The sequence below is a fragment of the Suillus paluster genome, assembly GCF_016628075.1.
Source record: "Suillus paluster strain FC165 chromosome Unknown EDB91scaffold_12, whole genome shotgun sequence".
NCBI classification, from domain to species: domain Eukaryota; kingdom Fungi; phylum Basidiomycota; class Agaricomycetes; order Boletales; family Suillaceae; genus Suillus; species Suillus paluster.
This window is the reverse complement of record NW_024537572.1, coordinates 601,560-613,933: the sequence shown is the minus strand read 5'-3', so window position 1 is coordinate 613,933 and position 12,374 is coordinate 601,560. Positions and strand designations below refer to the sequence as shown.

The window sequence follows — 12,374 nt, the reverse complement described above, 5'->3', positions numbered from 1 at the left end:
AGCAGGTTCATTGTGATGTCGCCTAAAAATTCACCAGAACCAAGCTGGACTAATTTCCTCCGATGCTAACGAGCCTAGGCCGAGGTCTGGCACATCTTCAACATGAGGATTGTGTAGAAAGTCACCAACAGGATCCATATGCCAGAACGTTTAACCTAGACTCCCACGAGCCATCGCTCAGGACAGTAGGATTCAAATATTCACGTCCTGTCAAGTTCTGGTGTTGCCGCGAGGCAAATCGAAGTGGAAATTGAATACACTTCCGAAGGTAGACTTCGATGTAGAAGTTAGTTGAGACAATGGCCGTACACCTATAATTCCACCCCCAGTATTTGGAAGTGGCTTGATCCATTATGGCGCGTGGTAAACTATAATTGACTGGCAGGTGTCAGGTCTCTGTCAAGCAGCTCTTGTCTGTTCCCCATTGGTTCCCCATGGCCATGGATATTGCCAACGGCGAACGTAGCATCTTGAATTGGGATGAAGACCATGTTCACCGATGGCTTACAAGCCTTGGTTTTTCGCAGTATGAAGCTCAGATCAAAGGTTCTACTCGTGTCCTCTTTGAAGGTGCAAACGCTGAATTACATTCCATAAATCAGAGCATAATATATCCGGTGACGTCCTTTGCCTGCTGGATGCGGAGGATCTCAAGGCAATCGGGATAAGCACTGTGGGTCAGAGATTGGCCATACTTAAGGCCGTCTATCAGGCTAAGCTCGCTCACCATGTGCCTGTTGAGGCCGACCACTACATTCCTCCGTGTGCGCATTTTAGCCATCACTATTACTTTAGACTCTAACTTCTGTCTCTTAGCCGAAGTCCAGGAACGCAGTGTAACGGTGGAGAAGCTACACGACCTCGTTAAGGCACAAGGTTCGTCAACAACCTTTCCATACCATGATGCTCTTCTAAGATCATTCCCTACGACAGCACAAAAGGTTCACTCACTCGAAGAAGACAACAAACGTCTAAACGAAAGATTCCAACTGCTTGTTGACGAGATTAACCATGCTCCACTAAAGCGACAACCCTCCTTCAAGTGGGCTCAGTATGTTAATCCCACCAAATCACCAACCAAACCCGACGTCGAATCCCCCCACCCTTCCCCCCAACAAACAGACCCTGACATATCTCATAGTCGCGGGCTGCAGCATAATCAATCCCACAAGCATCCACCAGCACCTGTAGAGTCACCTATTCAACCGTCACCTTCAACGTCATCACGACCCAGCCGGCAAGAGAGCACTGACAATCTTAAGAGTTTCAAGGTCAGTCTAGAGGACCCGACGTGGAAAGTGCTTCCCGCGGCCCTTAAGAAGTACAAGATCAACAACGATAATTGGCAAAATTATGCCATGTTCATATGTTATGGTTCCCCAGGTAAGTAGTCGAGATTTTACGAACAAAAATATCTTATTTGGCCTGCAGGAAACCGCATCGAGCGATGTCTCAGTTACGATGAAAAGCCTCTTCTACTCTTCCAGAAACTCAAAGACGCAAAGAAGAACCCTGTTTTCATGCTCAAGCACATTAAGGATATCCGGTCTCCCATCGCCGTCGCACAGCAAAAACACGCTCTCCGCAAGGCGTCCGTTGCCTCCGAGTCATCATCCAGCCAATCCAACAACAAGTCTTCAGCGTCAGGGCAGGGCAGGGCAGGCGCGCGACCACCGAAATTAGAAGTTAATGACATTTCACCTCCCGCACCCCCATTAACAGGTACCACACCACAAGCTGGATGGCCAGAGGTGATGTCGCCGATACTGGAGAAGCAAGAGCATGATGCTGTGAATATCAGAGACACGTGTTCATCTTCGACAACGCTCGTGGGTCATACGAGCACCGCAGAAGGTTCAAAAACACGGATCACGAAGCACCGCTGATGCAGACACGGCGAGGAGGGAGATGCCGCCGCCGATGTCTGGGGTATCGTACGCGGTTGCAATATACCCTTATATGGCAGAGCAGGAAGATGAGTTTGATGTGGTTGTGTAGGTGTTTTTTTTTCTAGCGACCAGCGGTACCTATACTTATGTCTCATCTAGTGGTGATACATTTGTTATTTTGTCTCGCGCACGAGGATGGTGGGTGGTGCAACGTGACCCGACAGGTTCAGGTGTGGTCGACACGGATACCTCAAAGCAGGGCTGGGTACCTGCAGGTTGCCTCCTTGAGACAAATGTTCCAGTTGCATCCGCTATTGCAGAGGCTACCGCAGCCTCCAAGGCATCAGGTTCCTGTGACTTGCCATTAGCAGCTGATTCTAAGACGCCCATCCTCCCTCTCAGTATTATATCGACGAGTTTCCCGGGAATAGCCCTGATGGACTACAAGAAGAAGGGCTGAAGAGGAGTTGGATTTAGTGAAAGATGATGCGCTTAGGGTGTTCAAGAAATACAATCACTGGTCATATGTAAGATATAGTTTCCGTCCATGACATGCCGCAACTCACTCGTCATGTAGGCTGTCAAAGAAGATGGTGGCGATCGAGGATGGGTACCTGTGCGTTTTACGCTTTTCTTCTTTACGAAGCCCCACTGACAATCCCTCGCTACTTACTAGTCATGGTTCATTGGCAAGGTACCTACTCCCGGCGCAGTGCCGCCGACACCGAGCACAGGCTCCGCGCCCGCACTTAGCGGTGGACCCTCCGTCTCCCTGGACACTGAGAGTGCGAACCAAAATCAGGTTTCACCGATGTCCTCCGCCTTCCCCCCGCCAAATAGAAGCGGGGTTATATGATATCCTCGTCACCCACTGGACAGCGATATGACGACCCCTCGTGTACATTTATTTCATCCTTCACCGCTGATATTTTCGCATTCTTGGTTCATTATTGGGGTGGTGTGGTTGATCTGATCTCAATGCTTTCTTTCATGCTCTTCATCATTTCCTAATACCTATACATACTTACATATAACGCATGGTCATATTTTGTCGTCCATCCTATCTCATTGATATATAACAATCAATTGAGATCGAGTCGAATGTGCCAAATGCTTGCATTATCCTTAGCGTGCTGTGCACCATGTCACTGATTCCAATTAATTGTCCGTGTAGATCGGCGCCATTGTCTTACTCGCAATTTTTATAATTGTCTCCTCAAGGCTCAGGCACTCCATTCACCGATCATCTACTTTACCTGTGATCCGGACGACCATCTGCATGTACAATCCTTCACTTGGTTGGCGTCTTGCAATAGGCCGCGGTAGCATCCGATATGACTCTCAGAGGAGTACCATATGTTTCGACTTCTGTTTGCAATGTCCCTGCCACATGCTGCCACGCCCCTGCTCCATCAATTTGAAAATCCAACATAGTTCACACGTCGGCTCTCTGGGCAGGCAACAACCTCGATCGCTGGAACTGGCTCGCTGGCACATGAGACAAATATGTTTCTATCACGTTATTCCTACTACTATGATATATTATGAGAATGACCACCATCTTACACCTCACCCATCGTTTTCGCCATGGCTTCAACAGGCATCCCCATGGATGCTGCTACTATAATCTCCACCGCGCTGGAAGGTATTTTATACGGTGAGTATCCTAATTGGTTCTTCCGTCCGATACCCACCAAGCTAGGGGCCAGGTTTTTCGGTCCTCATGTTTATGGGTACCATGTGGGCATTGATATGCAAACATGGCGTGCAGGATGTTAATCGCCCCATCGCCTGTGGTGGCAATCCTGCTGTTGATACTGAGTACCGCAGTGAGATCCCTGCCTTTTACACCCGATGCCAGCTGCTGAATTCTCTCAAGTACATGGTCGTCAGCATCATTCGTCTCGAAGATGGACTGGTGAAGTATCGCGACACCCCTGGCGGACCCGTAGCATTCTTCGAAGACATTAATCAAAAAACATATCTCATCAAGTATGCAATATACGGCTTGCAAACTCTGCTTGGCGATTGGGTGGTGGTGTGTCAACTTTCTTATTGGTCAGCTTTTAAACCCTCTAAGCTCAAAGAATGCCGCCTTGCTTGGTATGTAAAAGATTTATCGCTGTTATATCGTTTGGCGATCAGTCTGGGTCATCATCCTACCAACCATGTTGTGGTGCGGTATCGCAGGTCAGGTTGCAATCGTGCCCAGGCAGTCCTGTGTTCTGATTTTGAGTCAAAGTGACTGGTTTCGCTACCGCCTATTTTGCTTCGCGGGCGACTGGTGCAGGGGACATCTACACTAATATGGCTGGACAATGGGTGATGCCATTCTTTTTCTTGACAATTTCAACTAATTTGACAAGTTCAGGTAAGTATACTTCTACATGAACGTGACGTTGAGGCCTCACAGCAACTGAATTTGACCAGGATTACTAGCATATCGTGTCTGGACGATTGAGCGCAATGTCTCTACAATGCGCACTACGAAAAGCCCTGTTATGCCTATAGTCCGCGTACTTGTGGACACCGCTTTGGTGTACTCTGCGACGCTCTTTTCCACCCTAATCTGTTTCATTAGCTCGAGCAATGGACAGTATATTTTGCTAGACATGGTGATTATCACCGTTAACACCCGCTATAAGATATTGCTGACCCTCGACCAACTAGACCATGCCCATCATCTCGATCGCCTTCTACATGGTGCTTATTCGCCTCACAATCAGAAATACCGCCCACACTCGCTCCCTGGTGGCCAGTGGTGTCACAACCAGTGAGACCCACAGAGGAAACCGATATTCTATGAAGCCTGTGCAGGTCCATATATCTCAGTTCACGCACAGGGACGAGGGTACTCCGTGTGGAGTAGTGAATGGAGACAGAACGTTGACCCACAAGGCGGAGTCTGTGGAAGAAGCATCTTGCAACGTATAGTTAACCTAACAAAAATTCAGTCTGAATTATTGATAATTATGTTTAATAAAAAGCCAGACACGAATGAATCGCGCAGCAGAGGCTTCGCAAAGACAAGTAGAAGATAGCGCGAACCAGTGAAAATGGGGTCGTCGACGTTCTAAGTCCTTTCCTTCCGGTAGCGCATCTCCACTGTCATTCATCTCGAATGACATTCGCGATGAGCTCTGAGCAATGCAGTTCAAGTATCAACGGTCCCTGAACGTTGACGAAGGCCAGAATCCACCCCTGTACATTGACACGAATGGTTTTCGAGGTGGGGAGCAACGACCACGTCTGGATGGTGAGCCGGACACTGGATTTGTAACCGCCGTAATTGTCCCAGATGTACATGACGAGTGCGGCTGATCCAGCGTAGGCTACGACGACCACCCAAAGAGAAACGATAACTTTCCGAATCCTAGGGTGTCTTCCACGCCGAGGGTTGTGCCTCTGATGGCTTCGCTAGACCTCCATCCACGTCCAGGTCAGACGAGCAAAACACGCACCAGAAGGGAAGTCAATGGTGTGTGGTGCAGCAGAGCGGCGAAGTCGAAAGGCCATGCGTTGAGCCGTAGGATAGATACAATGAGAAGGACCGTTATGCAGGGCACCATTGGGGTTGCTCCATCCACGAGCTGCGGTCATGAGGCACAGATCAGTGTTGAAACGAAGCCGAGACTCTGAGGCTAGGGCAGAGGCACAATGGAATATCGTGTACGAAACCTATGGTCTCGGTGCATAATGTGACGATTAAGTTTAGTATCAGGGGTAGTATCTCTCTGCAGGTCGTCGCTGTTTACTAGCACTATGGTTTTTCCCGAGACTCCGTGAATGGCTAATGTGATGGCGTTTGCAATGATACAACTTCAGCTGACGATGATCGAGCATGGCCTTGCTTGCAGCCTTCAAATCAGATCACAGCAGTGGGGCCACTCTAACAGGAGCATATCCGCGACTTGTCAGACTGCGGTCTTAGAAATCGGTTCTAGTCTCAAGAGTGGACTTTGGTTCGAATATTCTCGATTCAGAATTGTCCTAGTGATTCAGGAGTGTGTTATATGCATGAAGACTGGATGAATGCTAATTTTCTTTTGTCGAATGAGAGGAAGCTGCTATGAGAAGGGCTGAGAATGTAGGGACTAGTACATTATAGAAGGTGGAGTATGTATCTTTCACCTGGTGACCATAGCCTCTGGGTGATGTACATGGAGGTGGAGCATCGTGGTGGAAGTGCGGTGGATCGACACAAATTTATGCGTATCATCGGAATGTAGCAGTGATATTGCGCAAAAATATATCGCACGTACATATAGATCTGTGCAGATTCTGCAGATGTGACTGATCAGAACGATCAAATATGGTCACCTCGCTGTGGATGAAATATTGAAACTTGAAGTCGGTTAATTGGCACCCAGGCGCGATAATATAATGTTTCCTTTGTGAGACAAACGTCCATGGAACCGCATGACTAGGTCGAGCTTATTTTATGGAACGCCGTAGAGAGTTGTCACCCGCGTAATAAAACAGGTGGCAGCGGCTGTGATGATCGTCTGTTCGGCTCCCTATCAACTCGTACAGACAGGTCACAGGAGACAGCACACCTGCACATAAATTTCATCGCTATCACCCTTGTAATGGCGCAGCCTCAGCCCTTAGGTCTTTCACCCACCAAGTCAACAAGTGTGCACACAACATGCGCAATCATCGATCATCCTAGGCGGTGACGAACGTTATTCTCCGCGGATCCGGGTTGTGGGCCGTGGCATTTTGTAGTCGTCCACATACATCTGAGACCTCAGGTCTTTGAACCACTAAATCAACAAGTGTGCACACAGCATGCAGGGCCGGAATAACCCTCTCTGACAATCAGGGCCTGCCAAATTAGGTAACTTTCAAAAACCCGGCGTCTGATACAAATGCAATATTGTGTTAGCGTCGACTTCCTTCTTACACTCAACATTGTCCCCTTCGGGGTGACATACGAAAAATTGGAACGATACAGAGAAGATTAGCATGGCCCCTGCACAAGGATGACACGCTTTCCCGGAGTGGTAGACCTACGGGTCTCAATATTTATTTTGCTTTTTCTCAGAGAGCGCAATCATTTTCGCCGAGAAGGTCTTGCCCCTCGTAGACACAATTGTGAAGCAATACTCTAAGACATCGAGTTATGGACTGCTTCTAAGAACGTAGTCTAAGAACACAGACTCTAAATTCTCGATTCACTTGCCAGGCACAAAACACAAACAAGTGAAATATACCAAGAATATCATGCCTTGTTTACGAAGTAACAAAACACTTTGGCCAGTACGTAGACGGAAACCCAGCTTTCACCGTGTTGGGCCCTCCAATGTCCTCGAAACAATCTGAACACCTCGAGATACTCATTCACCTTACCACACTGACCCTCGTCATCAGTGATATGCCATAAAGCATGTGCCACCATCTTGTTTACCTTCGGGAATGCCAGAGACACAATCACAGCAAAAGCTCGAGGATTTTTGACAATTGTTTCTGCAAGTATGAGATGCTCAAGGTCGCTTGCGCCAACCATCGACACAGGAGAGGGAGGCTCATGATTACATTCGACACAGTGGCCTTGATGGGCTCGTGCGAACCATAACCGAAAAAAAATGGAAAGATGTCAAATGAGGGCATAAAGTGGCAAGAGGAATGAGATATCGGGGAAACTGGCAGGATTGACCTTGATAGCGAGATCTTTCAGAGATGGCACATAGAAAATGTCGAGGAGAGCATAGTCTTCAGGGATGAAATGGCTGTAATCAAGACGCTACAAGTTTGGGAGAGGAGGCTGAGCAACGAGTAACTGTCGAAGAGCCACCAAGACTTTGCGATATAAGGATACCTCTGAATGGCAAGTCAAAGACAGGACTTGCGGGACATATTTCTGCAGGACCTCCCAATCTCTAGCAGTCAAACCGCGTATATCCTAGTTGTATGTGACAATTGTTAGTACATAAGTACCCCATCACCAACAGGCTGTCATGATAAACCGACCTGTAGAGGCCACCATTGATGACCTGAGTCTGGCAAGCATCATATCAAAGGATGTGGAAAGTATAAATCTCTCCACAACACATTCAAGGCGGGTTCACGCAATATTCAGCATGTTCTCGCAAGGGCCGCAAGAGTTTTCTGCCCAACATTCCCTCCTGGTCTCTCGTATCGCTGAGGATGCAATGGGAGGAACAAATAGAGCACTCTATTTGTCAGTGAAGTTCCCTTTCGCTCTAGTTATTGCCTCATAGTCCCTATGTATCAGAAATTTCTTTTCTGCCCTCGCCCAAGCGCTCATAAAAGCTCCTCAGAGACTGCCACACAAGAAGTATGGTGCATGGCACTAGAAGCTGCTCTAGTTCGTTTGTATACTTACGCTTGGGCCCTCCATCCTTCTCGTACTCTTGTCGACCCCCTTGCTTGCGTTTATCGGTGTGCTGCTGTCTGGCCTTGCAACAACTGTGAAGGCTGCTGGAGAGGCTACTGAGGTGACGAAGGACATGGAAGTGAAGGCTGACAGGAGCGCGTACGTCGATAGCACAAACCTGAAGATCGAGTGGGTCGCTGATCCTGGAGTATGGAGCATGAAAGTTGTGGTGGAGGCACTAGCTCAGTTGTTGTAAGTAATTTTATTCTACACATCTTGGCGCGTAACATCATGCACTGTTCGCCGTCATATAAGGGTTGACTTTACCAACACGTGACTGACGTGTTGCAATCGAGTCTGTTGATCATTGGTCCCCGTCCGCAAGGTTTAATTTTTAATCTAGGAGGATATAATATCGCGCTCGCTGCAAAGTATCAGTGTCACGGTCATCCTCGATTTGCGCGTACTTATCTTTACGATCTTCGTCCAACGCTTTAACCTCCATCCATCCTTTCCGTCATGATCACCACTGCGGTCAACGGCGCTACCCGCCTCACTATTGCCTCATATCTCTCTGTCGCGTGTTTCAAAGAAGTTGTCTGGGATTCCACCGTTCAACTTATACACGGCACGAAGAGCGTGTCCAATCTTGGCGCCATTGCATCAAACATGTGTATATCTCCAGCAATTCTCGTTTCAGCCTCCAACAAAGCGACTCGCATAACTCTCAGCGACTTCAACAAGGAACTTGCTCCGAAGCACGACTTGGCTCAGCCCAATCCACCCTTCACTGGCGACATCTCTACCCCACCTGCATCATCCTCGTTAAATGTAATCGCAACCGAAGTCTCGCCAATCACTGCATATTCAACTACACCCTACTCTCCATGGCTAACTTCAACACCAATTCCGAGGCCCAAATGCTTCTTGCTCGATTCTGACACTACTGTCGTAGCCCACGACGACTCGGACGACTTCGTCTCCGAGCATTGACTCAGACACCAAAGTCATGGTGACGGAAGCACTCTCCGCGAGGTACGAAGCCGCCGCACAGTGCACTAAACTTCATCAGTTACCAATGTTTGAATCTCTAGGACAAACTTTCAAGCAACCCACCCCCAGGAATGAAGACTCTCACCCCCGGCGACTCAGATGGTCCCACTTTGCAGCCGTTTATTTTACTAGTCGACAACTTACACCAGACGACATCCGCCATTCCCAACCTCGCCGCTCATCTTGGATCTGCCAGTCCCATCGAAGAATTGCCTTGGACGACGAGACCGCATCTAAAGCCTCCGGATATGAAGCGCGCCACCAACAGACTCCTACCTCACCCTGCTACGGCGCTTCTACATCAAAGGTCGCACCTCAGCAAACAAAAGGTTAGTATTCAGGTACCTGTCGCTAAACCGAGTACGACGCTCATTGTATCAATTTGTTAGTATGGTCCTAGAGCTTCTCGTTTGATTGCCGTGCGTGACAGCATCGCGCATTCACACCTCAAGCAAGACAATATTATGATTAGTGAGTAATTTCTCGTGTCACCCGCATCGCTTACTCATTTCATATAGGTCACCTTGAATAAGTCTACGATGAAATCCTCGTCGACCGAGCGGCCCTCGTCGACGGCTGGGCCGCTGCCATGGCGGAGCTGGGTCTCACATCAATGCTGTCACCACCATCGCTTTCGCTTCCGAACACGACCAATCGAGGACTCTCGGCTACATAGCACTCTTCTTCAAGACTGACCATCACGCTACTCAATAAGGACCAGCACATTTCTACGCGCCTAGCCTGTCTCTGCGGTCAGAGGTCCCCCTACGACCTGGATTTCCACTTTCCAAGAAGTTGCAGGCCACCCCCCGCGGTCCCGCACACATCTACCCAAAGCCCCTTCTATCTCTTTTGCATGTAAAGGCCTTGATTTGTTTGTTTCTCCTTTTATCGCCGGTACTGCCCGTTTCTCTTTTTACTTATGGATTCATCTCTGCTACCCACGACTTTTGATTTGTTTCTTTTCCTTTTATTGCCGGTACTGCCCTTTTTTTGCTTTTATTGGTGGACTGGTGGCGACTGGCAATGAGCCTGCCTCTGGCAGACTGAGCTGGTGTGGCTCGAGCTAATGATGGTGCTACCTACGACAATGCCCGAAGGTTCTATAAGCTACACAAACGCTGGCAAATCCCTGCCTACACCACCCCCCGCCAGGGGGTATCGGTACTTGACAGACAATATTGGACTGTCCGTTTCTTTTATCACTTATGGGCTCATCTTTTACACATTTCTTGACAGTGTTCCTATAAATAAGACTACCTGTAGTTTTTAAATCCAATTTTCTTGTTTACACTCTGAGGACACGCTTGAAGTGGATCGTGCGCACAAGGCATTCTTCCTCTCAGGTTGTTAAATACAATCATATTGATCAGACGAGCCCCGCAGCGGCAATCACTTGTACTACATCAATCAAAATATGTTAGTATGCATTGGTACACGGGAGACGGAGAACCAGCTTTCAGGCACCAACACAACTAGATCCTTCAATGTCCCCCTCGGATGACCTGAACATCTCGAGGTATTCATTCACCTTGCCCCACTTAGGCTCGTCAGACGAAATACGCCACCACGAATGGGGCATTACTACCTCCTTCACCTTCGGAAAAGCTAGAGAGACGATGAGAGCAAAAGCTCTAGGATTTTCGACGGTTGTTTCCACAAGCACGAGATCCTGAAGGTCATTGGCGCCAACCATCGATACAGGAGGCTCCTCTATCCCCTCCAACACACATGCGTTGATAGCTAGGTGAGCGCTCCTCAAACGAGGGCACTTATCCACCAGTAAGAGGAGGCCGCGCAGAGTGATGGGGGATGGCCTTACTCGCCAGGGCCCATCACCGTCATTCAGGGTGATGACTTCAAGGCAAGGCCAAGAAGAACCCATAACAGCGAGCTCCTCGTCTGAGAATTGAAAGGACCCGAGTGTCGAGAGAAGGAGCTCTCGCAGCTTCGAGAAGCGAAGTAAAGGTTTGATGGTATCCATATCGATGGATGCAGCTGGGAAACGTTTATTGGGCTGGAATCGAAGACTCTGCATAGAATCACATCTCCGTTGATTTGACAAGGTGCTGAAAAATTCCTGTAAACCTTGAGATGACGGCCCTTGGACCGCCTTAATATGCAAATGAGAAGGCGAGGGTTGGACTGCCTGAATAAATGCAGTGATGTCAGTCAGATGACTGGAATTCATCCCAAAGCTTTTGATCCGGGAAAAAGGTGGAATCCGAGGGAGAGTGGAATGCGGAAACTGTGAAAAATCGTATTGATGGTCACTCGGGATACTGATATCCAGTTCGGTCAACGATGGGTGCCATGCAACGAAAGTGATCGCTGCTTGGCTGAGTTCATCGCATTGAAGCATCTTCAGATGAGGGAGGCCCATGATTACATCTGACACAGCGGCCTTGATGGGCTCGTGCGACCCATAACCGAAAAGGTGGAGAGATGTTAAACGAGGGCATAAAGTGGCAAGAGGTGAGATGAACAGTGGAATATTGGGAAAACTGACAGGAAGAATCTCGAGAGTAAGATCTGTCATAGATGGTACAAATAAAATATCGAGGAGGGGATAGTCTTCAGGGATGAGGTAGCGGCAATCAAGACGCTGCAAATTTGGGAGGGGAGGCTGAGCAACGGGCTGCTGTCGAAGAGCAGTCAAGACGTTGTGATAAAAGGGTGCCTCTGAATAGCACTGGTATATTGTCAAAGACAGGACTCGCGGGACATATTTCTGCAGAACTTCCCAATCGCTAGTGGTCAGGATATTCGTATGATCCTAGTAATATTCAGCTGTTAGTATTCAGTAAAGAGCTCTTTTGCACTAAACGTACATCCAGGTACCACTGATCGCGCGAGTTCGGTAAGCATTCTACCAAGGGGTGCGGAAAGTACAGATCTCCCCACAACACGTCCAAGGCGGGTTCGTGGAATGTTCGGCACGTCCTTGCAAGAGTCGCAAGAGTCTTCCGCCCAACATCCCCTAGTACTGAATATTTCGTAGATGGTTTGAGTTCATTAACATGGCGGAAGAGTATGTAAATGATGTCGTCCAACTGCAGAGCGCGGTGCATTATAGACCTAACTGACGAGTT

The 12,374-nt window shown here is 48.5% G+C and overlaps 5 protein-coding genes across 5 annotated transcripts; 3 read left to right on the top strand and 2 right to left on the bottom strand.

Annotated features, from left to right (window-relative positions):
- Nucleotides 1–434: 434 nt before the first annotated feature.
- EDB91DRAFT_1236126 (uncharacterized protein) lies at nt 435–2,745 on the top strand (the record flags this gene model as incomplete). The annotated part of the gene is made up of 9 exons (XM_041321411.1): nt 435–546; nt 603–762; nt 917–1,383; nt 1,432–1,854; nt 1,892–1,994; nt 2,049–2,305; nt 2,352–2,416; nt 2,467–2,505; nt 2,566–2,745. The coding sequence occupies 9 exons, from the start codon at nt 435–437 to the stop codon at nt 2,743–2,745; spliced, it is 1,806 nt and encodes a 601-aa protein (XP_041179961.1).
- Nucleotides 2,746–3,476: 731 nt separating this feature from the next.
- Nucleotides 3,477–4,823, top strand: EDB91DRAFT_1049197 (uncharacterized protein; the record flags this gene model as incomplete). The annotated part of the gene is made up of 7 exons (XM_041313455.1): nt 3,477–3,546; nt 3,599–3,699; nt 3,751–3,927; nt 4,004–4,079; nt 4,132–4,260; nt 4,320–4,504; nt 4,560–4,823. 7 exons carry the CDS (start codon nt 3,477–3,479, stop codon nt 4,821–4,823), a joined length of 1,002 nt encoding a protein of 333 aa, XP_041179960.1.
- Nucleotides 4,824–7,124: 2,301 nt separating this feature from the next.
- EDB91DRAFT_1080015 (uncharacterized protein) lies at nt 7,125–8,364 on the bottom strand (the record flags this gene model as incomplete). The annotated part of the gene is made up of 5 exons (XM_041315185.1): nt 7,125–7,210; nt 7,251–7,299; nt 7,549–7,621; nt 7,863–7,891; nt 8,239–8,364. The coding sequence occupies 5 exons, from the start codon at nt 8,362–8,364 to the stop codon at nt 7,125–7,127; spliced, it is 363 nt and encodes a 120-aa protein (XP_041179959.1).
- Nucleotides 8,365–8,748: 384 nt separating this feature from the next.
- EDB91DRAFT_1080014 (uncharacterized protein) lies at nt 8,749–9,958 on the top strand (the record flags this gene model as incomplete). Its single annotated transcript, XM_041315184.1, has 5 exons — nt 8,749–9,060; nt 9,185–9,264; nt 9,338–9,611; nt 9,672–9,753; nt 9,816–9,958. The coding sequence occupies 5 exons, from the start codon at nt 8,749–8,751 to the stop codon at nt 9,956–9,958; spliced, it is 891 nt and encodes a 296-aa protein (XP_041179958.1).
- Nucleotides 9,959–10,621: 663 nt separating this feature from the next.
- EDB91DRAFT_1118444 (uncharacterized protein) lies at nt 10,622–12,360 on the bottom strand. The gene is made up of 2 exons (XM_041318087.1): nt 12,114–12,360; nt 10,622–12,058 (listed from the first exon to the last, which is right to left on the bottom strand). The coding sequence occupies exons 1-2, from the start codon at nt 12,351–12,353 to the stop codon at nt 10,742–10,744; spliced, it is 1,557 nt and encodes a 518-aa protein (XP_041179957.1). The 5' UTR covers nt 12,354–12,360; the 3' UTR covers nt 10,622–10,741.
- Nucleotides 12,361–12,374: the final 14 nt, after the last annotated feature.

Excerpts from the sequence above, each read along its gene's own strand:
- EDB91DRAFT_1118444 (XM_041318087.1), bottom strand. The coding sequence starts at position 12,353 with ATGCACCGCGCTCTGCAGTTGGACGACATCATTTACATACTCTTCCGC. Across the intron at positions 12,059-12,113 it reads GCGATCAGTGGTACCTGGAT|GATCATACGAATATCCTGAC; the intron begins GTACGTTTAGTG and ends GAATATTACTAG.